This window comes from Bos taurus, chromosome 5, assembly GCF_002263795.3.
Source record: "Bos taurus isolate L1 Dominette 01449 registration number 42190680 breed Hereford chromosome 5, ARS-UCD2.0, whole genome shotgun sequence".
NCBI classification, from domain to species: Eukaryota; Metazoa; Chordata; class Mammalia; order Artiodactyla; family Bovidae; genus Bos; species Bos taurus.
In genome coordinates this window covers 112,090,610-112,115,740 of record NC_037332.1, presented here as the reverse complement: position 1 = coordinate 112,115,740, position 25,131 = coordinate 112,090,610, and the positions used below count along the sequence as shown (strand labels likewise).

Here is a 25,131-nt window from a genome sequence, read left to right as displayed (position 1 = left end):
GGCATCATGTTCTATTTAATGGTCACACTCAAGAGACTATTCTATTCTAAATGACTCCCCACAGAGGCTAACAGCTTCCGCCTCCTTGAAAGCACCGGATGGGAGGATGATCCCTCTAGAGCACCGGTTCTAGAGTTAATATAAGAAAGAGTGTATGGAGAGGCAGGCAACAGCACGAACAGCCACGCTTCTAGAAGGTTCTGAGCAGTGCGCAGGGCAGCGGCAGAGGGAGTAGGAATGAACAGGCGAAGGACCCGGGGTCACGAGACCGTTGGGTGGGCGGAGCCAGCGGCCGGGGAGGTTCTAGTCTGTTCTGCCTCGCGGCAGCCGCCCCCTTGACGCGGTCACGCTGAAGTAGCGCCCGGGCCTGGAATCGGGCCGCCGCCCTCGCCGCGCCCGCCGCCTCCCGCCACTGCTTAACTATGGACCCCCGCAAAGTGAGCGAGCTTCGAGCCTTCGTGAAAATGTGTAAGCAGGACCCGAGCGTTCTGCACACCGAGGAAATGCGCTTCCTGAGGGAGTGGGTGGAGAGGTGAGACCCGGGCCTGAGGACCGTTGGGGGGAGGGAAGAGGGACGGCCGGAGCGGGTGCTGGGCCCCGAGCTGGCGCGGGGCGGAGGAGCGGGGAGCTCGGCGGCGGGGCTCGCTCCCTGGAGGCCACCTCGAGGGGCTATTGGAGGATCGGGACGCTTAGATGGTTCAGAGGCGCGGAAAGAAATGGCAGAGCTGGGTTCCCTGCACCCTGAGGTGTCCAGGGGTGTGTCTTCGTCGAAATACGGAGATGCAGAGTGTTGCGGGGACCTGGACACTGTAGACGTGAGGCGGGGAGGGGGGAGGGCCGCAAGACGGCTCTCTAGCGTGGAGTTGTTTTTCTTGCCGTCTCTGGTGTCCTGTTGAGGTCGCAGTAACACAAAGCAACTCTTACACGCACTATGCTCTTAAAAATTGGTGTGGTTAATAAGTTACGGTACAAGTGAAAACTATGCGATTACGATTCTAAGTGCGTAGAGTTATTTTGTGAATCCCTTCTTGTCCTTTGGTAGTGGCAGTTCCATCACTTCAAACACTGAAAGAAAAATGATTTAAGAACCCCCTTGTTAACACCGTCTGTTCTTGTTATCTGTAACTCCAGAGTACGTCGCTACGAGCGTAAAATTAATTGAACAGGCATTGTGCCAGATGCTAGCTATGAAACAGTATGAGAACAGTCTATTGAGTAATACAAATGAATAAACACAGAAATTCATTTTGATATTTAGAGGTTCGTATTCTGCGTTTTGGAGGGGAACTTAAGGAAGAAAGGGAACCCTTCCCCGAGATGATTTTTTAAAATCAATGCCTCTGGTGAGGAATTTGAAAGAGATGACATACAAAATCGCATCTCACGGTGATACGTAGCGACAGTACAAAGAAACGAGACCCTTAAAAGGTACTACCCTAAACATTGATCTGTTTTCTTCAGTAAGATTTTTATAGGGAAAGATGCACCAATGATGAGCCAACATTTGAAAGACTAATTCTTCCAATGAGCTTGTTGTAAAGAAGAGATTTAAGTTCAGATCCATCAACGTTGTTTGTGGTGGGATAGTCTTTTTTTTTTTTTTTCTCTTTCAGTTTCTCAGTCCTTGTTTATGCATACCAGTTTTCTCGCTACTGTAAGATTTCTGCTCCTGATATTTATGTAAAATTCTGAGCACACTTACAGTTAGTTACTGTAGTAGTTTAGTAACAGTTGTTAACAGTTAAGAATACTATTCTGCAAATTCTCCTTTTTGACAGAAAAAAGCCCATAAGAGTTGCAGTTAGATTTTCAGGACTAGAAACTGAGATCTAGATTTTAGTTGTTTATTGCATAACTTGATCCAAAAATGTCACTTAAGATATTTGTGTGCTTTCCTCTTATTATCCATTCTTGAGAGGAATGAGCCTACAATTAGTCCAAGTTCTTAAAATTGCAGGAAAAGGGGACCTATACTGCAGAAAGAAATCACTGGCATCAAGAGTGAACGGTATACCCAGTGGATACATGGTTTGTGCCACCACTAGAGGGGTAGAGAGGACCCTGAAGAAAAGTTAAAGCGTATCTGAGAACATTGTTGTAACTTATCCCGGAGAGCTGGTCGCTGTGTAAGAGAATTATGATTTAAGGTCTGAAAAATACTCTCAGGTGTCGTTTAAAAAAATAATAATAACCTTGTGTCTTACTTTAATGTTTCCCATAGGTAATTCCAGTTTTTCTTTCTGGTTCTTTTTATATTTTTCTTTTGGTAGACTAAATTGTTGGCTTAAGTGTGGAACGAAGGGTCTTTTTTCTGATTCTGAACACATCTGATTCTGAACGTTTAAGTTGAGGTACTAACCTACAAGCTTTTGTTATTTGTTTCCATCTAAATTTAAACTTAAATGGTTGTGGTCTCTGAAGTGTTTTAATTCCTCTCTTTTCTGCCTTCATATCAGCCGCCTTAAAGCAGTCCAAGGTTAATAGTAGATTGGGCTGAATGTGGAGACTTGGAAGGTCTAAGAATATTCCTAAACCTAATGCCACTTTAGGTTTCCATTTCAGGTTTTCCTCCACTCCAGTACTAAATTAGTCATGGATACCGGGGCTTAGACAGTCTCTTTGCTTATTTGCCATAATTTCTACCATTATTTATACCTTTAAACTTCATTTAGTTTTAAGAATTTATAAGTTTAATATACTGGACAAAGAAATATGAAGAAAAAATTTTGGCTTGGTAGCTAGTGGGAATTGGGGAGGCTACATTCTTTCCCAGAAATATGTTTTGGAATATTTTTGTTTCTCTAGAGGCAGAAGTGTTTTCTGATGCTGTTTTCTCCTATTTGACAACTCGGTCTACATTCTATCTTGTAGGTGCTTTTTATCCTTTAATTTTATGGTAATTTAAGATAAAAGGGAGTATCTTTGTATTCTGTTCTCCAGCACAATACATGGACCGTTGCTCTTCAGCAAATACTCTTTTTTTTTTTTTTTAATATATATATTTTATTGAAATACAGTTTCAGGTGCGCAGCAAGGTGATTCAGTTATACATATATTTAAAAATTATTTTCCATTATGTGTTAGTTGCTTGGTCGTGTCTGACTCTTCATGACCTCATGGACTGTAGCCCTTCAGGCTCCTCTGTCCATGGGATTCTCCAGGCAAGAATACTGGAGTGGGTTGCCATTTCCTTTTCCAATAGTTCTCTGTGCTATATAGTAAACCTTTGTTTCAGCAAATATTTTAAATGAAGTGAACCGAATGCATTTGTACTGTCAGTGAATTTAGAATATAGCACCCAGTTTTTTGTACACGTGTGTCAGTAACTATAGCAAAGTAGACTGAATGTTACCAAAGTAAGAGAATTATGACTGAAGTCTGTGATTCCACATGAGAAGGTCTCTGCACTAGTCCTACGTAAACGCCTGTATTGACAAAGTCCAGTTTGCAATTTTGACAGGGAACTAGCTTGTTTTCAATCTTGGAAGCATAAAATAAAACTTGTGTACCTATAAATTGGTGTTACCTTCCAGTAGTTAACTAGAATTTGGAGTGTGAGAAAATCTAAATCTAAATCTATGAATAAACCCTCTTGGGTTTTCCTCCCAAGTTTTAAATTTTTTGGAAACTGTTTCTAGCTTGCAAACAGAATGCAAGTGTAGTATGAAGAACGTTTTTCCTGAACTATTTCCAACACTGTCCCCAGTGCCATTTAGTGTGTGTTTTCTACAAACAAGGACTGTCCTTTGCAGTGCAGTCATCAGCTCAGGAAACTGATGCATTAATATTATCTAGTCTGCAGAATTACATGTTGCGCTTTGTCGTCATGTCTCTTTGTTCTGAGATAGTACTTCAGTCCTACTGATTTTCATGACCTTGGCAATTTTTAATATTATGAGCCAGTTGTTTTATAGAACTTACCTCAATTTGGGTTTGTCTGATCTTTCCTTAGGGTTAGATTTTGTTTACTGCATTCCTTGGCAGGACTGTTACCTTCCAAGGTTGTTTTTTTTTTTTTTTTTAATTTTAATTGGAGGCCAGTTACTTTACAATATTGCAGTGGTTTTTGCCATACTCTCCCAAGATTTTAACATGAATTAAACTGTTAGGACTGTGTTTGGATGTCATCCTAAATACATTCTGGAATGCTGCATTTTGAAACTGACTTAGTTTAAGAATTCTAGTGTCTTCATTAAAATTTAACTGAAAAGAACTCATATTTGATTATTATGTTCTTTTGAAAAGTTATTTTTAAAGAATTTTGTCCTATTTGTATGCTTGTTCCTTATCATTAAATCCCTTCACTCTGCTGAAATGCATGCTTAGTGTTTTGGATTGTGTAATGATTCAGTAATTGGTACACAGGAGCCATTTTTCATTATCACTATCAAAGATACTGAGTAATTGAAGATTCTTTTTGATAACTGTCACATTAAATAGAATGGGAAAGGTGCACATTTAATTTTAGTTTTCTAAATATATTTTTTTTTCATCTTCCTCAAGCATGGGGGGTAAAATACCACCTGCTGCTCATAAAACTAAATTGGAAGAAAATACCAAGGTAAGTTATGAATTTCATTTGTATGTTTAGTGATAAAGTACTATAAGGTTTCTTAGGAATGTTTTTCACCTGCTGCCCTCAAATTACCACCCCTGATTTCTCCAAGAAATCACTTGGAAATATCTTGGTAAAATTTCTATTTTGCAGTCAAATCTCTGTAATCTGATTTGATACTTAGAATGTGGGGTTGAATATTCACTGTGTTGTAAAATAAGTGAGAATAAATGCTGGATGCATGTTACATGCATGAGCTGTAGGTGGTAAGCTCTGTAATTTTATGCATTTGTAGTCTTCATCATTTGGGGTGGGGGAGGGCAATGCCGCATGTCTTGCTGGATCTTACTTCCCCACTGAGGATGAAACCTGGCACTGCAGTGAATCCTAACCTTTGGGCCTCTGGGGAATTCTCATTCATAATTATCATCATTTTTTAGCACGTAGTATAGTATTTTTGTAGGTACTTTATTAATATTTGGAAAGTAAATGGAAAAACAGCCCAAATTTGTTGCGCTCTATTTTTTCTGCCTACTACCTGAGGGATATTTCTGAGTGTGATTCAGGGTGTTGCTTTAGCATATTTGCCAAAAAGGTGTGTACAGTAGGGAGGTTGCTCGGAGAGGTTACTAGTAGCTAAAGTTTAGAGATGAGGGTGGGGGAAGAGTGCTCTCTCCAGAATTCTTTTTCTCTTATTTTGTGCCTCTATGTCTAGAAGGTTTTCTCCCCTCAGAATTTTCTCGTTAGCTGTCTTAAATTGATAAGAAAATTTGCCGTTTTATTATTTAACGTTATCTTTGAAGGGTGAAATGAGAGAAGTAAAAGCTCCAGAAATAGTTAATTCTTTTTTTAGATGAGTCATTTGTCAGGTTTGGTAGATTCTGAGCCCTAGGTAGGCTGTTTTGCCATATGATAAATATGTATGAAGATAAAATTGTTTTTAATATGTATCTCTGCTAAAAACTTTATTTTGCAAAAGTAATAATGTGTTTGATTATGGGGAGTTGTGGACTGTAGTGCCTGGTAAGGCATAATATGTGGTATATCCACTTTATTAGCTTCCTAAAATCTTAACATTTTTAAAATTCTAAAACTCATTGTCTAAATGGTTTGGATAAGGGAGTGGACCTATACTTAACTTAAAAAGAGCAATAAAAATAGAAAACTAAAAGTAGTGTACCAAACACAACAAGAAAGAACATTAACAACTGAAATGTAATGCATGTGAATAGTATATATATAAATGTATAAATTAATAGAATATGTATTGGGTGTGTTATTAAATGCTGATAGCATTGTTTACCTTCCCTTTGCTAGGAAGAAAAAACAGATAGTAAGAAGACGGAGGAAAACGTAAAGACAGACGAACCGTCAAGTGAGGAAAGTGATCTAGGTGAGGAGACGGTAGTTAGTGTGTATTTGATAATATAATATGATCACTATAATATGATCCCGTGTTGATTTTTTGTACTAGATACTAATCAGTGCTAATAGTAGTATAGCATGAACTACATATGAAACTTGAAGTTTTCTTCTAGTAGCCACATTTTAAAAATTAAAAACAGTTGAAATTAATTCAAATAATGGATTTAGACTAATATGTAAAATGTTATTAGCATTTCGACATGTGATCAGTGTGGAAAAATTATTAATGAGCTGTTTTTCCATTTTTCATACTAGGTCTTCAAATTCAGAGTATTTAAGTATTTAAAGTATATCTCAATGCAGATGTTATATTTTTGTTGGAAATACTTGATCAGTATTCAGACTTCATGAAATTTGTAAAAAAAAAAAAAAATTTTTTTTGTAGAAAAAGTTGGGTCACATACCCAGGTTTTTCTAGATGTGTGTAAAAGTTTTCAAATAACTGAATCAGGTACCAAAAAATTGTTTTCCTTTAGTATCTGCATCTATGTTAGTAATATTAGTTCAGTTTAGAAGAATTGATGTGTCATGGGCCTGGGGTTTTATTTGGTTTTGTTTTTTCAGACTGCAGACTGATAAGTTTCTTCATAAATTAGGAGGTCCTTTGAGACTATAAATATATACCCTAGTTATTAATTGGATAGTCTCTTAATTCATAGAACCTATCTAAAAGCTAAAAAAAAATACTTAAAATTTTTAAAATTTCGAATTGGTTCTTGATCTTTGGTATGTTGGAAAGAGCTTGTTGTTTGTGGGCTTAATCAGATCTTTTACTTACTGTAAAATATTTTTTAGTCTTACAGTTTTATGAAAATTACCATGACTATAATAATTCCTACAAAATTAAGCATTTTGTGCTTGAACTAAGCTGGGGGCTCAGCAGGTAAAGAATCTGCCTGCAGTGAAGAAGATGAGAGTTTAGTTCAGTCCCTGGGTCGGGAAGATCCCCTGGAAGAGGAAATGGCAACCCACTCCAGTATTCTTGACTGGAGAATTCCATGGACAGAGAAGCCTGGTGGGCAGAGAATCAGACACAACTGAGTGCACACACACACAAGCTCAGTTCCTGTTAAAAATTAATTAAAATTTTTTTTGTTGGATGTGAATTCTGATTTCAGGTAGCTAACTTTAATTTCATTCTTTTTTGACTGTTTAGAGGAAACTGCTTTTATCAAATTCACTTTGCTAAATATGTTTCCTAATACTGTATCAGTAGTATGTGCTGTGCTAAGTCACTTCAGTTGTATCTGACCCTTTATGACTGTAGCCCTCCAGGCTCCTCTGTCCATGGGATTCTCCAGGCAAGGATACTGGAGTGGGTTGCCATGCCCTTCTCTAGGGGGTCTTTCTTACCCAGAGATTGAATCTAAATCTCTTTTGTCTCCTGCATTGGCAGGCGGGCTCTTTACCACAAGTGCCACCTGGGAAGCCCTGTCAGTAGTATACTTTTAGTTTAAAATTTATCCGTTCTGTTTTCAGACAGAAAATGGTAAAAAAAAAAAAAATATTTTACCATGATTTACAGTAACTTGCGCTATCTGCGTAAAATTAAAAAAAAAAGAAAAAGCGTAAATGTCTTGGTATGTAGAACAGAGTATTTGCATTGATTCGGTTTGTTGCAATTGACTAAAGCAGTGGTGTGTCTGTGTGTAATACGTACAAGGACTAGTGACTCTCCTAAAACACTAGGATTGTGTTTTACAAGAAAATATTTTAGTATATCAGTTTAAATAAAACTAACAAAGTAAAATATTTAAGTTAACCTAGAGTAAAATGTTTCAGTTCATCAGTTACACAAGCCAAGGTTAATTAGTTTTTAATAGCCTCCTGTGGCCAGTGGCTACTATATTGGATAGCACAGCTCTTATTGGCATTTTCTTAACTTTGACAGAAATTGACAATGAAGGTGTGATTGAACCAGACACTGATGCACCTCAAGAAATGGGAGATGAAAATGTAGAGGTAAAGTCAATGGCTTGTTTTCTATTTGCTGTCAGGACTGTGAAAGCTTACCGGTTGCAGTTATCTTATGATGTGTTTCTCCTAGGAAAAGGGCATGTTAAATCTTACTCTCACTTAAGGCATCTAGGAAAGCATTTGTTACTTAAAATATTTGGGAAAACTCCCTGTATTTTTTATCATACTCTAACAAAATGCTTGTTTTCTGTTAACCTGTTTCAGTTTCACATCTGGTTGAACTGCTCTTGAAACCATAGAGTTCACCTCACATTTCTACAAGTGAAATTGCCTGTTAATGGGATATCTAGTACCAGTTGTTTTCTAAAATGATTTTGTCACAGCACACTATATTAATCTCAAGGTGGTGAAAATTGATTCTTAGGAGATGGATCTTGAAAAAAACCTTTAGGTGTTACAGTGGTTAGTAGTATTCCAAAGATCATAACACATTAACATGTATGGAGTATGTCTGCACAATTAAAATGGAGGAGGTAAGAAGTAAGGGGAAAATGCCTAGTAAGCTTTTTTGGGGGTTGATAATGAAATGGAGCTTGAGAAACGCTGTAATATACTAATCATAGCTTAATAGATTGGTTCAGGCCCTCATCACTACTTAATATTGTCATATTTCAACATTGCCATACTTACTTTGTAAAATGGTGGTGTTCATCTCAGTGTGTCTAGGTTTATAATACTTTGTATTTATCCTACTTGGGATTTACTAGGCATCTTAAATCCTAGGGTGGTTAACTTTTTTTTTAAGCTCTGAAGTATTTACAGTTAGTATCTCTTTCAAAAATGGCTTCTTTCCCATTCTGCTATCACTCAGGAGCCGTAGTTAGACACATTAGACCTTTTCATCATTAAGTTCCATCTCTTTAACACTGATGAATTATCTATACTTTCTTTGTCTAATCAGCTGTTCTATCAAGTTGGAATTTGAATGCTTGTTTTTCATTTTGATATTTTTGCTTTGATTTTTATTTTAAAGACGACTTGGTTATTTATAAGTGTCTTGCTCCTTACTCATTTTCAGATCTTGCCTAAATAGTCTCAAAACACATTAAATTTTTTATCACATTGTTTTGCTGGTCTTATTCTCCTGTTATTTTTCCTGATTCTTGCTCATTGAGGTACTTTGTTTATTGTAGTTCATGTGCGAGAGAGAGACTGTGTGTGTGGATGTTTTATGGAAAGTTTTTGAGGCCTAAATAGAAGGTGTGTTTCTCCAGAGAGGGATATGTTTGCTTCCATCAACACTCTGATTTGGTGCTACTGACTCAAGGGCCATTTTAAATTTTCATGGTTTTTTCCTTGCATGTTCAACTACACAAGTAATGTGACTGTGGTTATGAATTTTCAGTGGAGATTTCTTTTTCGCCTCACTGCACAGCCCTCCCTCTTTGCACAGGTTTATGTTTGGAATAGGCGTTTGGGGTTCCCGATTGGTTCTGGAGGCTGTCTGAGCAGGCAGCATTCATTGTGTCACCTGAATCTAGACTTTGGTTCATGTGTCCTGCACTATCTTCAAAAACAGAATTGCAAGGTCACCAGGTTTGGTACCTTCCATAGTGTTAAAAGCAAATGGAGTGCCTGGCACCTGGCTGAATTTCATGTCTTCGTTTAATCTTGTTCTTTGAGGATTTCTACATTCTTAGGTCATAGATGGCTTTTGAAAGGTGTGCTTTAGACTTGTTCAGAGTATCATGTGTACCATATTGCCATAAACTGAAGTCATCTTGCAAATTATCCTGGCTGGGCAGGATACTTTACTATCTGACAAGCGTGTTTTCCTTTGTTCTTTTTAAAAGGGTTTTTTAGTTTGTCCAAAACTTGTATGAATTTTTGTTGGAATTGCTTTTAATTTATTGAGTAACTTGGGGTTAGATTGATGTAGTCAATAGATTTTTCATGAGCATAGTGTTTATCTGTGTCCTTTAACAGAATTTTATCTCTCACCCCTTCCCCTCCCTTGAAAGTCTGGTGTGCTCTTAGAATGGTATCCTCTTCTATTGTATTTTAGAGTTGACTTTTACAGATGTGGAAGAACTCTGGGTTTATATTTTATGTAGCTTTTGTTTCTGAGAACTTCATTGAATTGTCATAGCAATAGGTATAAAGACAGCTTGGTATTTTCCTTCCAGTTTTTAAATCTGTCAAATCATTTTCTTAATGAATTAGCCAGCATATTCTATAGTGATGGTGATAGAGTGGATTTTTGTTTGTTAAATTGCTTCTTGTAGGACATTTGCTAATCTTTGTAGTGTCAACATCTTGTACAGTGTCTTGTTCTGTCTAGTATAGGTGCTCATGGATGGTTATTGGACCAAAAGAATGAGACGTTTTTCTTGTGAAGATTCAAGCCTCTTAGGAACTAACTTTTTCACTTGTGAGGAGACTGGGTTTTATAGTACAGGCATGCCTCCAAGATATTGTGAGTTAGGTTTCAGACCCTTAGGATAAAGTGAGTCACACAAATTTTTTTGTGCATGTAAGAAGTTTTCTTGACACTATACTGTAGTCTGTTAAGTGTGCCATAGCATTATGTCTCTAAAAATGTGCATACCTTAATTTAAAAGTACTTCATTGCTAAAAAAAATTGGCCATCTGAGGCTTCAGCAAGTCATAGTAATAACATCACAGATCACCATAGCAAATACAGCACAAAGTGAGCAAGTGCTGTTGGAAAAATACCTCCTGTAGACTCCTAGGGTTGCCAAAAACCCTCAGTTTGTAAAAGGTGTAATGTTTTTTTGCAAAGTACAATTTTAAAAAAGCTATGCCTATACTTGTGAATAACTAGAAAAGATTTGAAAAAAACTAGGGTGGGAAAAACCTGCTCTAATCGGGATGGAGGGAAGCAAAAATCATGTCTAGGGCAGAGTATAGGGAGTGAAATTTATTGTTTAGTATGAAAGATTAAAATGTATCCTGTATAATTTCTTACTAGTTATTTATCATAATTATCCTCTTTATTCCCTGAAGACCAGAGTCGAATGAATGAAAATGGGAGTTGTGATTACTACACCCCTAAGAAAATCCAAATTGTTTCCTCTTTGTCTTTGCTTTTCTACTGAGTTGATCTTCAATTTCCCCCTAGATAACTGAGGAGATGATGGATCAGGCAAATGATAAAAAAGTGGCTGCCATTGATGCCCTAAATGATGGTGAGTGGGTTTTTTTTTTTTCTCTTTGCTATATTTCTGTAGTAGTCTGAATATTCTCTTCTCTAATTTTCTGCTACAGTAACTGTTAATAATGGGAAAGTGAAAGGGAATTTAAATTTTTTGAGTATTTTGTGCTGGAGAAGAAGGTGTCCTGTTCTCCACTCAGCTCTTGCCCATTGATAGAGAAGCTGAAATGAGCACTCAAGTATCATTATCTTGCCTCAGAATGTAGACAGATCCTGATTGTCACTCCAAGACTGTGCTTTCCTGACTATAGTGTTTTTCCCCTGACAAGAGGCCTTTAAAAGGTGGACGACTTCACCCCAAAGGGTATTAGATCAGTGAGCCTCAACTTTTTACATAGTAAAACCCTTCACAAATACTGTCCATTGACATAACAGTCTTGTTCTAGTCTCTGCATGTTAGAACCTCTTCAGAAAATCCTATCAGAATGGGAGAGTGCTGATAGTATTAAGTATATTGTTTAATTACTTAAAATGTATAACAACAAATTATTAATTGGGTACTGAGCAGACCCCTTCAGAACTGTGGTGTAGTGTCACAATGCCATTGCTGAATAGATGCTGTTGTATAATGCTGTTGTGCATTTGGACTTCATTCATCGTCTTAGATGACTAAAGTTTTATTTTAAAATGGTTTCCACGCCATCAGGGAAGGCCCTAGAATGAGTTCAGTACTGACTGTTATTCAGGTTCCTTTATACTATTGCAGTTACCTTAATCGGTTGTCTACCTGAAATGTCTCTGTTGCTTTTTGTTCACTGTTCCTAGGTTATTTGTACTTATAACTTGTTTTTATTGTTACACACTCCTTTGCTTGTAACCTGCAATTAACTTTTGCATACATTTTGAAGATAATTATAGCATTAGAGCTGCTAGAGTCAGATCCCATATTTGCCGTCCCAGCCTTGTTCTCTTTTTGAATATTAATCCTCCATTCTCACTTTCCTTCACTGTTCCTTTACTTGTGCTTTACTGCTTCTGTATAAAGGTCTTCTTCACCTATTTCAACTTTTAATTTGTACCCAGCAATTTGTCCCAGCCACTTCTCTTCCTGACCATTCCTTTTCCACAATAATCTTTTCTTAATTGCCCTGCCCCATAGGATTTCTGTTTACCTAGCAGAATGAGGAGTGGTTAAATTCTAGATACATTTTAAAAGTAGAGACACAAGGAGTTTTGGTTTCAGATTGTGCAGTCAAGAATAACTGCAAGAATTGGGGCTTGAGGGTAGATCAGCAGTTTGCACACTGCAACCTCATGTTTTTATAGAGTTGGTGGAACAGAGCCACACCCATTTATGTTTTGTTGGAGGCTGCTTTCCCACTAAAACTGCAGAGCTGAATAGTTAGATTGTTAGTCTGCAAAGCCTGAAAATTATTAAATGGCCCTTTCTAGAAAATGTTGCTGACCTCTAAACTAGACAACGAAGGAGCCATTTAGTTTATAAAGTCAAAATCTTTGTCTCTAATACATTTACTTGTGTTATTCTATTATATATATAAAAAGTGTTTAGTTGAGAATGTAGGGTAGGGGAATAGATTTGGAGATGGGGTAGGAATTAAGAGTTTCATTTTGAATGTGGTAGATGTGAATTGCTTGTTAAGACATCCAGACCTAATTTCTAATAGACATCTGTAGGAGTAACTGATAAGACAGAACGTTTTTCTGCATTGTTTCATGAGTTCTGTTAAGGTCCTTAACACTTGAGTTAACTGGGTAAAGATTTTTCATAGTGAATTGTGGCCTTTACTTTAAAACTGTTTGTTTTGTCTCACTGGTTTCCTGTGTATTATGTTTATTAACTGACTTTACTGAAGGTACTAATAAACAAAAGAAGCAATTATGAGAATGGGATATTGAAAATGAATTTAAAATACGGGTATGGTCTCTCGTCAGTTCTAGTCCACCCCCCCTTTTTTTTTTTTTTGGCTTGTGAACCATCTCTGCTATGTATAGTTTATTGGTCTCTGATATGTTTAGTTTTTTTTTTTAATTTCTGTATCAGCCTCATGAATGTAGTATGGGTACTTTTTTATAAGTTTAATTTTATCCTTTTAATGGATAGAAGAAAATTAATTAATGGAATAAAATTGCCTTAGCCTTTGATTTTATCTTAATTTAAAAAGTCAGTAAGTCTTACCAAGAGTGTGGTATTCTGATATTTTTAAGGGGGGTTGTGTTCCCCAAAATTATCTCTTGTCTTGGGTGACTTACAGTATAGGTCTAGTAAAGATTTGCTTTGAAGAGCTACTTTTGTGTATTAATTTAGAAACTAGTCTTCTACTGGACTAAAAGGGGAATGTGAAAGGCTAATAAAAGAGATAAACAGTTAATATTTTTTATCCACTATTTCTCAATAAACTTGTTTCACTTTAGGTGAACTACAGAAAGCCATTGACTTGTTCACAGATGCCATTAAGCTAAATCCTCGTTTGGCTATTCTGTATGCCAAGAGAGCCAGGTGAGAAATCTAAATAAAAGAGCTAATTTCTGCTTATTTGTTTAGATAGAATTGCTTCTATGGCAATCCTAAAGATGTTATTGTTTGAAATGAATACTTTTTAATACCAAACTTGTTTTTTAGTGTCTTCATCAAATTACAGAAGCCAAATGCTGCCATCCGAGACTGTGACAGAGCTATTGAAATAAATCCTGATTCAGCTCAGCCATACAAGTGGCGAGGGAAAGCACACAGGTAAATAGCGGAACCTAGTTATTTTCAGAGCTCTTTAAATTTAAAATCTGGTATTTTAATATACCTTCTTTTTATTAAAAAAAAAAAAGAAACCTAATGTGGTAGGTACATGCTTAATATGTAAAACTGAGAGACTATGTCATACGGAACAAGTAAGAAAATAAGAATTCTTTTCACTTCTTCCATTCAGTGAATATCAGTGTTAACATCTTTGGCCACATGTAGCCAAGGATTTTTCTCAAAGTTATCTCTAAGAAAAGATAGTAACTTTATATCAGTGTCTTACAAACTTTCTCTTATTTTAAGACTTTGTCACTGTAACTTAACATTAAACAACCAGTATATTATGGAAGAAGGAATACAGCAACTTGAAACTACTTCAATCACTGCTCGGTAACATGAACTATCAGATAAAGGGGAAAATAAATGAATTTCACCCAGATTAGTAATCAGACCTGAAAGCAAAGTTTAATATGTGGATAAGTCTTTGTGGTTTGGGGTGAAATGCCCTGTGCTGTTTACGTCTTACTGGTTTGGAAAAGGTCTGTGCTTCAAGGGGGATGCAGCTGGAGGTGAGCATGCTTGGGACCTGTTGTATTAGGTAACTCAGTAAAGTAGCTCTAATGATTATGAAGACAATGTTAAAGATACAGGTAAAAGATTGGAAAATTGTTATTAATGCTTTGTGGGTATACGAAAGGTCATGCATTGCTGTGGATTGTCTTGAAGACCCCATTTGTCTTTGAGCATTTCTTTGTCTTCTGGTGCAAGAACTCATTCTGTACTTTGACTTGGAATAGACCATTTCTTCAGGAAATCATGGTTTGTTTTAGTGGGACTATTTTGTGGAAAACTGAAGTTTGGCCACTAGGTATGTTTATTGTTTCCAGGATATCATCACTGTCATTTCAGTTAACCTATATAATGTTCTTGGGGTGAAAAGTTTAAAAATTTTGAGTATATACTGACATTTTCAATTAAAATTCAGCGTTAAATGTTTTCCCTTTTGTATTTTTTGACAGTATTCTCCTAGAATCGTGCCTTAAGAAATAATACACCCTCTAAGTGGGGGGTTGTTTTTTTGTTTTGGTAGTTTTTTCTTATCCTTAGAATACTTCTGTCTCACTTAAGATATAGTCAAAATACTATTTTAAAAATTACTTGCATAAATTTTTCCTGCATGGTTAATGTTGTCAATGTGATAAACAAGTAGCCTCTTTTTATTTCTGTTTGTGTTCAGGGTTAGGGCTTGCTTTATTTCTGTCCTTTCTTATTTGAGTATGTGAAACACTTGCATGTTTAAGAGTCAAAACTGAGTTAATAGGTATACCCAGAGAAGTCTCATTTCCATTGCTATCCTCTACTCCATTTGGAGAATCTCATGGACGGAGGAGCCTGGTGGGCTACTGTCCATGGGGTTGCAAAGAGTCGGACACAACTGAGCGACATCATTCACTCACTCACCAAACTTTAGTTTCTTATTAATCTTCTATTTTAAATAAAATGTGTACACATGTATTGTTTCTTACTGCATATAGAAGGTAGCATGTTAAATACACATCATGTTAACTGTTTTTTGTTTCTTTGTTTTTGAGAAGCAAGGGCTCATGTTCACCACAGATGGGAGGCCAGTTGGGGAGAAGGTGGCAGGTGGCATAGCCACCTTATACAGCATGCCATACTGGTCCACTGTCAGACCAGTGATGGCCTCGGCTCCATTGCCCCCCAGGCTGACTCTGGCTCCTGCCTGGCTCTGCCCGGCCACCACAATCCTTGGGGACCATTCAGAGGCATCACTGGAGGGTGTGTGGTTAGTTGAGCAGCTGGTGGTTCTCCCCATATCCTTGTTGGTCACGGGGAGGTGTCTTTTTTTGGTGGAAGGCATTCCTGACTCCTCTGATGAACAGATTTCATACTGCTTTGTGGTGTTCTGGATCCTGGAAAGGGTCGGCTTACTCCTTGGGGCGTCAGAAGGGGCGGCTTTGTGACTGCCTTGCACCCCTCTGTGCTGTTGGCTGGAGCGCCCACATCTGAGCTTCCAGTGGCGCTTCTGAGCAGCTGTAATAAGAAGCAGTGTCCTCCCCACTGGCTTGGGAGCCAGCCCATCTTAACGGCGCTCCCTGGGCTCCTCCTGCTGGTTCCGGAGCGGCTACAACGGCTACCACCGCCATCCCTAGCCCCAGAGCCACCCCACACCCCTTAATTCTGTTTTTGATGAGTTGAAAGTTGTGGCTCTACATAATTTTTTAAAATATATTCTGAATTAAAAAGAAATTTTTTTAAGTTTTTAAACGTTTTTTAGTAAAACAGCTTCCCAGTTACCATAGAGGAAATAAACTCATACTAAATTTTTATAGAGTGGAAATGTAATAATTAAATTAGTTCATTATCTAACTTAAACCTCTTCTGTTACAGTCCTATTTTTATAAGAAAGACACTGTGCTACATAAATGAATATGGATAAAGGCCTCCAAAAATGACTTTAAATCTGTTTCAGACTTCTGGGCCATTGGGAAGAAGCTGCCCATGATCTTGCCCTTGCCTGTAAGCTGGATTATGATGAAGATGCTAGTGCAATGCTGAAGGAAGTTCAACCAAGGGTATGTTAAAGTAAAGGAAGGGAAAGTCATTACGGTGATACTCCTTGGCTCTGTTACTTAACCCTTGGCAGTAAATTTACTGCAGATGCAAAGAAACGACCATTAGAAGTTACAATCTGTAATCACTTAAATTTGTGTTGAATTCAGGAACTATCATTGAGTTTTCATGCTTTAATTTCTCCTGCAGTTATTTACAGCAAGCTCTGCAGGCCTGCAAAGATATAACCAGAAAGTTAGAAATGGTAAAGGGGGCATCAACTTTATAGCAAAGGAGAAAACAGAAAATCTAGAAAATGTGACCCAAGATTGAGTCTGGTCTGTCTGTATTTCTGTCTAAAATTGTTAGTTAAAATAACTTAGTGTATCTACATGGCAAATCTTTCCTTTTGTGTGAAATTCCATTCTGAAGAATTTACTCTCAAAGACTGTGGAAGTTTTATTAAATTTAATCTGTCAGATGATTTGATTTTCTTTGTTTTTGTAACAGGGCTAAATTAACAAGGTTACTGAGTGAAATATTCTAGAACACAAAGTTTTTAAATAATCATGAAGAAGCTAAAGTAACAGTTGAATATGAATCTTACATTTCTATTCTATGAATAAATGCTAGATTCCAAGTATTTGACATGTACTGTGTACTAGTGCCTGGCTGATCCTTATAGTTAAAACTAACATACTTCTCTTCCTTGCCCCTTCATTTGATTGATGAGGAAAACTTAAGTATAATTAAACTGTGGGAAATAACTGCTATATGTGTTCCCAGTCTCTGCCTTCCCATGGCATGTATCGGGCAAGAATTGTCATGCAATCTGACATCTGTTTATCATCTTTGCACTAGTTAATTGTTTGAAATTTTTAACACTCCTCTAACTTCAAATCCCAGCCTCTTCTCTGGGTCACAGTTGATAAGCCTCTGCTGTGCTTAGTCACTCAGTCGTGTCCTATTCAAAATTTTTAGACCCTGTGGACTGTAGCCCGCCAGGCTCCTCCCTCCATGGGAATTCTCAAGGCAAGCATACTGGAGTGGGTTGCCATGTCCTCCTCCAGGGAATCTTCCCAGCCCAGGATTCGAACCCAGGTCCCCTGCATTGGATTCTTGACCATCTGAGCTGCCAGGGAAGCCCAAGAATACTGGAGTTGGTATCCTGTCCCTTCTCCAGGGGATCTTCCTGATCCAGGAATCGAGCTGGGGTCTCCTACGTTGCGGGCAGATTCTTTACCAGCTGAGCTGCCAGGGAAGCCCACTCACCTCATCACTGAGGTTCTAAGTCTCCCTGCTTGGTCATGGTAGCTCTCAGAAGATCTGCTGCCTGCACGTGAACTGTAGCTGCCCAAACATGGTTGCCTCTTCACACCCTTTAATGGTGGCCTCATTAATCCAAAATTTATCCACCATCTCCTTGTGCCTGAGTTAGGTCTTTTTCTGTAAGATAAACCTAATTTTTCAGAACTGTGTGTTAAGTTTACTCTTTCCCCAAAGAAAAATAATACTTTAACAAAACCATTGATTTGTGTTGACCTTATTCCATTTTCAGAGAAGACATTTTTCTGTGACTGTTTCTTTCCTAGGCCCAGAAAATTGCTGAACATCGGAGAAAGTATGAGCGAAAACGTGAAGAGCGTGAGATCAAAGAAAGAATAGAAAGGGTTAAGAAGGCTCGGGAAGAACATGAGAGAGCCCAGAGGGTAAAATTTCTGTACCTAAACCATTAAAGAGAGATATGGTAGATAGACTTTTTTGGATATCATTCTAATTCCTGGCCTTTTTAAAATAAAAAGAGCTGGCTGCAGTTCTATAGGATAGTGATACTACTTAAAAGGAGGTTTTCCTTCCCTTCATTGCTTAGTCTTCAAGTTCTTAAGTGAGTTTTTATAGCACCAATTTATATCCTTGCTTGTGTTCTCCTAAAATCAATACTTCTTCCTGGCCAGGTAATTAATTTAAAACTTGGCAGTGTTATTTGCTTTGTTTTTTGATATTTTGAGTTTTATGATACCTTCTGTTTTAGTAGTGAATTCATAGCTATTTAAAATTGACTCACTATTTCTTAGTTTTAGTTCCAAGTCAAAAATACTACTTAAAATCATTACCAAAAGTTATGCTAGGTTGCTTCAGTCATGTCCGACTCTCTCAGACCCTGTGGACTACTGTAGCCTGCCAGGCTCCTCTGTCCATGGGATTCTTCAGGCAAGAATACTGGAGTGGGTTGCCGTGCCCTCCTCCAGGGGATCTTCCGACCCAGAGTTTGAACCTGCTCTTATGTCTACTGCATTGGCAGGCGGGTTCTTTACCCCTAGCTTCCACCTGGGAAGCCCACCAAAAGTAATAACTTCCTCATTGAGAATCCAATTGAAAATTGGTTTTTTGAGGAATGGGATGTTGTCTTTAGCCCAGTACTGCCTTTTGAAACTTGTCATTCTTGTACCTCCTCTAGCTAGTTTATTTTACAGTTTTTTCATGGTTTGTATGGATAAGGTAGGCATGGACAGCAGACTTCTTACTATGTAATTTATTTCCTTTTCATATTAAAGGAGGAAGAAGCCAGAAGACAATCAGGATCTCAGTATGGCTCTTTTCCAGGTATTTTGAAAGAAAAATTAAAATTCCTAATATTGTAGATAATTGGGGATTATTCATTTTGGGGCTCAGATGTGTGTATTGTATTTAGTACCATTAGTCCCTGGGAAAGTTTCATTCTTGGTAAAATTTTGTTATTGGAAGTACAGTGTATTATTTTCCTGCAAGCCTTGAATAGTAGCAGTGAAAGTGTTAGTCACTCAGTGGTGTCCAACTCTTTGCGACCCCATGGACTGAAGCCCGCCAGGCTCCTTCTGTTCATAGGATTCTCCAGGCAAGAGTATTGGAGTGGGTTGCCATTCCCTTCTCAAGGGGATCTTCCCGACCCAGGGATCAAACCTGGGTCTCCTACATTGCAGGCAGGTTCTTTAGCTTCTTTACTGTCTGAGCCACCAGCAGAGGCCTCTGCAATACAGGTAGAAGAGCTGTTAAAAGGTACTCAGTATATTTTTGGATACTTTCTGAATTGAGGCAGTGTGACGTTTATGTAAAGATGAAGAGTTTTTTTTTTTTGAGTTTGTCATTGTAATGGGGAATCGGCAGCTTCCAAGTAACTAGCTTTCTTGTGAAGGGTTATAGAGGCAGCTACGCACCACCTCTCTACTTAGAATTTACGTGATCAGAGGCTAGAAAAGGTTGCTGCTGTTGTGAAAGGTCATGTGCCGGCAACTGAAAAGGGGTGGGGATGACTTGGAGCAAAAGCAAAAAAATAAATTTTAGCTCATGGCTTACTTTTTGTTTATAGGTTAATACCTCATATCAGGTTCCTTATTTTAGAAAATGACCACTAATGTGGGCTAGCACTTGAGATAATTTTTTGTATGATGGGCTTTATTACATAGATTTGACAAGCAGACTGGCTCACCGTTGTTGCCTTGGGTCAATAATTTTTGTGGAGACTAGTTAAGTCACAGCAGCACAGGAAGCTAGAAGTTGTTTTCAGGTCTCCTTATCTGATTAGGTCTCCTTACCTGTGATTGTTAGTTATTTATGGGCGTGTTTGAATTGTTGAGACAGATGGAAATCACTTTGTTGTATATATTTCTTCTTTAGAGTAGCTTTACTTAAAATGACTTGATCCATAGAATATGTTAATGTTACCTGTATTTCTCTCTAGGATGTCCCTATATTATTATAGTGTGTTAATTGTGATTTTAGAATATCTCCAGTGAACGTAAAGATTTATGGTAGTGAAAAATGGAGTAGAAAAATTTGAGTTTATAATCTAAAAATATACTAGAATTAGATTGGTTTTTGTTAGAACTTTTTTTTCACTTTCAGAAATTTTGATGCAATTTGGGTGAAGATTTAAAAATCCATAGGCTTTTTTTTTTTCCCCTTAAATTTTGGCCACGTTGTGTGGCTTAAAGGATCTCAGTTCCCTGACCAGGGATTGAACCCAGGCCACGGCAATGAAAACATCAAATTCTAACCACTAGATCACCAGGGAACTTCTAAAAATCCACAACTTTTTATAACATGTATTTAGGGTAGTTCTTGAAGGAATAACTGCTTAGAAGAATATTGCTTTTAAGAAGAAAAAAACACGAATTAACTTTAAATTGAAACAGATGAATAATATTAAAGACTGAGAAGATGACTTATTACACTTTTTAATTTTATTCTTTTTAAAAAAATACTTATTTTTAATTGGCGGATGATTGCTTTACAATATTGTATCAGTTTCTGCCATATGTCAACATTGGTGTGTGTTCTGTCACTTTGCGACTTCATGGACTACAGCCCACCAGGCTCCTCTGTCCATCAGATTTCCCATGCGAATACCGGAGTGGGTTGCCAATTTCCTTCTCCAATATCAACATTAGACTTTTTAATTTTATAATTCCAAGGGACTATTAGCTTTCTCTATAGTTTTGTTACTAGGGAAAAAGTATTTACAGCCTTATTTTTAAAGAGGAAATGTGATGATAAAAATTACGTCTTGTATCATCCAGTTTGAATGTTCAGACTATTTAGTGTTCAGCAGCACCCTTGTTCTTTGTGCATGCACATGTGTTTTATCAGAAGGAAATAATATACTCTCAGACTACTTGGGAATATGGTTGGTGTCTATACAGATCTCTCATTTATTCTTGCAGGCGGCTTTCCTGGGGGAATGCCTGGTAATTTTCCTGGAGGAATGCCTGGAATGGCAGGGGGAATGCCTGGAATGCCAGGAATGCCTGGCCTCAATGAAATTCTTAGTGATCCAGAGGTCCTTGCAGCCATGCAGGTAAGACTTGGAAGAACAAAGTTGAACTTTATATCATTAAAGCATTTCTTTCTTAATTCTATGTGGGAACATATTAAAGTTACTCTGATAGCCATATTTTACTGAGCTGAATTATGTAGTCGTGACATTCATTTTCTGTTTTTCAGAATGAGTAGTTTAAGTTTTTAAAAAGCTGTCTATAGGGAATACTCTGCAATAGTTGGTAATTATATCCAGTTGTCCTTTTCTATCAAAATTGTATACCTTTTTTTTCAATTGTCTTGAGTGACATAGTTGAGTTTGACTTTGAAGTGCTCATTAATAATATTTATGCTTCAGGGGCTTGTGCAAATCTGAGTTGATTTAGCCGTGAGGAAGACTGGAGGATGACTGCTTTCAGTGCTGTGTCGGTTTCCGCTGTATATCAGAACTATAGGTCTAAGAGATAGGATTTAGGATAAAAAATTGATGACCCATAGAATATTTTTTTAATACTACATATACCTTTCTTTGCAGGATCCAGAAGTTATGGTGGCCTTCCAGGATGTGGCCCAGAACCCGGCAAATATGTCAAAATATCAGAGCAACCCAAAGGTTATGAATCTCATCAGTAAATTGTCGGCCAAATTTGGGGGTCAAGCATAATGCCCTTCTGACGTAAAGCCCTGCTGGAGGAAAAGCAACTTAGATCATCTAATGGATGTTGCAATAATACAAACCAGTGTACCTCTGACCTTCTCATGAAGAAAGCTGGGGTGCTTTGAAGATAATCCCTACCCCTTTGCCCCAAATGCAGCTGAAAACATTTTACAGCGGTTTGCCATTAGGGTATTCATTCAGATAATGTTTTCCTACTAGAAATTTAAAACTTTAAGCAATTTTTAAACCTTAAAAATATTTAAAATTAAAAAGGTGTATTAACCCCTACATTTTTCTTTACTAATGATTTTTATTTTTTCCTTTGAATTAATTAGGCAAGTCAGATACATCAGTGTGGAAGATTTATTGTTACAAGTTTGAGTGAAATAAAGATTTGTTAGTGGGAGGCAAATAGAGCATTTAAATAGATAAAGTTTGAATTGGACATATGGTTACTGAGGCATTTTGATTTGTCTTTTTAATTGCTTTGTTGTTACTATCTTAAATGATTTGCTTCTGGAACTCTTGGGACCACCAGTATTGCAGTAGGACCTGGGGAGGGACTGGAAGTACTTGGCAGGGCAGCAGCTGTCTTACTACATTTTATATCACATGTCCCCTTGTGCACATGCAGTTAAATCTTACACTGTGGTGAAGGGATGGTTTTTATAATGCTGCAGTAAAATTGGATTACTTAGCTCTGTTCTTGTCTCATACCTAAAATAAATTGTTTCGTATTTCCACATAGGGGAAATAAGGGAATGTTTTCCTTTCTGTATTTCTGTGTTTAAAAATGTCCTTTTCACATCAGAAAATGCCCAGTTCTTTGTCCGCTTTTTCTGCTCGTTTTCACAGTTTTTTCCTCCTACTCTTCTTGGGCTAAAAAGATGGTCCTTTTTCACGAATATCACTGCTATCATCATTCATAGCATAATTATACAGGCATATTTAACGCTGGGTTTAATATTTAATACAGTGACAATGTAGGGTAATACCCATAATAGCTTCAGTTTCTTACTTGGCAAAGAGATTTCATATTTAAGTGTTAGATTTTCTCTTTGGTGAAATCGTAACATATCAAAGGACCTTGGAAGAAGGGATTCCCTTTGATGTTTGGTCTCCTACTTAGGTAATACCTATTGCAGTTTGAGTTTATCTTGTAGTATTAATCTTTGGAGAAGTTTGAATTAATTGATACACAGAGAGGGAAACTTGACTTCCTAATCACTGAAGAATTAATGAGATTCATGATGATTCTTCATTGTGAAGTTGTCAGCATTGTGAAAGATTCATTGTTCTATTCAGTTTTTAAATACTGCAACTCTCTTTACTCTCCTTCCCTCTCTTCCAAGGATAAAGAAAATGATTTTCTGTCGTACATCCAATTCTTACATTAAATGAGACTTAAGTCCAAGCACTGTAACAGGAATTGCTGGGTTTCTGCTTACTATCTTTCAATGTAAAGTGCCAGTGTTTAACAGAAATTTCAAGGGATGAGACCCCCTATACTTTGCTTATTTGAGGAATCGGTGGGAGCAGTGAAGTAAACTCCATGGAACACATTTCTGAAATCATAAGTTAATTCAGGTTCTCACCCTTTGCTGTATACAAGCAAATAGAAATGCATCAATGAAATGAGAAAAAACTGCTGATTGAGCATGCGTTTTAAACCCTTTAGAAATACTCAGTGTATAAACCTGAATTTGAGCTTGCTGATGCTCTTTTTGTTAACATGTGTTCTCCATTCTCAAAATCTCCAATGTGTGCTGTGAGTACCTCAGGACCAGCTACTGCTGGATTTTTTATTTGATTTATACATTACCTAAGTATGTTCTAACATAAGTGGGTAAAAGTAAAATTATTTTCCTGAAAATGTATCCTGTGCTTTTAGATTTCTAAGTTAATATAAAGTACGTACTCCTTTCATTAGGAACTCAACATCGTAACATCATTTCTACACCAGAAATGTCCTTTTCTTGTGCCAATGATGCTATAAAAAGGTAAAGGAATTTTTTTCTGCTTAAAAATACATAGTTACTGGATATTTCTAGCTACATTAAAAATAAAGTATGGCTTCAAACTGAATATTGACTGTTCCCACCACCGTCACTCCCCTTTTTTTTTCAGCACATGTCCTATATTTTTTATGTGTCTATCACTCATCCTAAGGTATTTTCTAAGCACAGTATACTTTAGATTATACAGTGTTGTTAAGAAGGAGCCCTACAAATACATTCTTTTGAGTAAAACGGAGCTTTACATATCCTCAGGTAGCAGTTCAGAGGTAAGCAGTTCTGCCATATTTAGGAACAGGAGAGGGCATCAAGGAAGCTTATGCTGAAATACTTTAAAAAATGGGAAACAAAATGTTCATTTGAAGGGCACTGGTTAAGTGAGGAATGTCACATCATTGGTTGTGATGAAGTGTATTAGTCCACTTGTAACGGGCCCTATAGTTGAGTTGCTCAGTTGTATCTGACTCTGTGAGCCCATGGACTGCAGCACGCCAGGCTTCCCTGTCCATCACCACCTCCTGGAGCCTGCTCAGACTCATGTCCATCGAGTTGGCGATGTCATCCAACCAATAAGGGACTGAAAAAATTCGTTTTAAAACTGGTGCAGTGATTAAAATTAAATGTATAGCAATATTTATAACCAATAAAGTACACTTTTAAGTGCATGCGTTAAGTAGGCAAACAGTTAATGATAGCCAATAAAATTAAATCGAAACTGAAGAAGGCATGTTGATTTGGCGAAAGCTTTAAAACTATGGCTTGTAAGTAAATAGGTGGAACCAGGGTAGTGAAGAGGTAAATAGCATAAATATGTATAAATACTATGAAAATCTAGATATCCTGTTATATAATAAGGATGTTCTTTAGTACACTCATCTCATTGGGACATTTTCAGGTTGTGTAACCTGACTACATGCAAGTGTAGAAATGAACAGGAAGGTGATCAGTTCTAAGTTCCTATTTTATTTTGTACTGATAATACAGGTGTGAACAGAAGGAGGCTAAAGATTTAATATACTGTTTCTATAGTGTGGGACTTAATGCTTGTATAGTTCAGGGAGCTCTCTTTTAAGAAAAGTAGTACATAATTAGGAATACTGAGATGTGAAATTATTTTTTGACAGCTGCTATGCAAAAGATTTCACAGAGATGGACATGCTGTCTGCATATCATACCGTACAAAGGGGAAATAAGAAAAATTGTGTTCAATTACTGCTATAAAAGGATTCATAAAGTGTGTTTATAAGTCCATATGCTACATAA

The 25,131-nt window shown here is 37.3% G+C and overlaps 1 protein-coding gene across 1 annotated transcript; it reads left to right on the top strand.

The window, feature by feature from the left end:
- Positions 1-11: 11 nt before the first annotated feature.
- On the top strand, positions 12-23,730 carry ST13 (ST13 Hsp70 interacting protein). Its single transcript, NM_001101926.2, is given in 12 exon segments — positions 12-532; positions 4,504-4,561; positions 5,873-5,948; positions 7,872-7,942; positions 11,040-11,106; positions 13,506-13,590; positions 13,714-13,824; positions 16,322-16,424; positions 17,994-18,110; positions 18,957-19,005; positions 21,102-21,235; positions 21,731-23,730. Coding segments are annotated over 12 exon segments (1,110 nt in total). The 5' UTR covers positions 12-422; the 3' UTR covers positions 21,860-23,730.
- Positions 23,731-25,131: the final 1,401 nt, after the last annotated feature.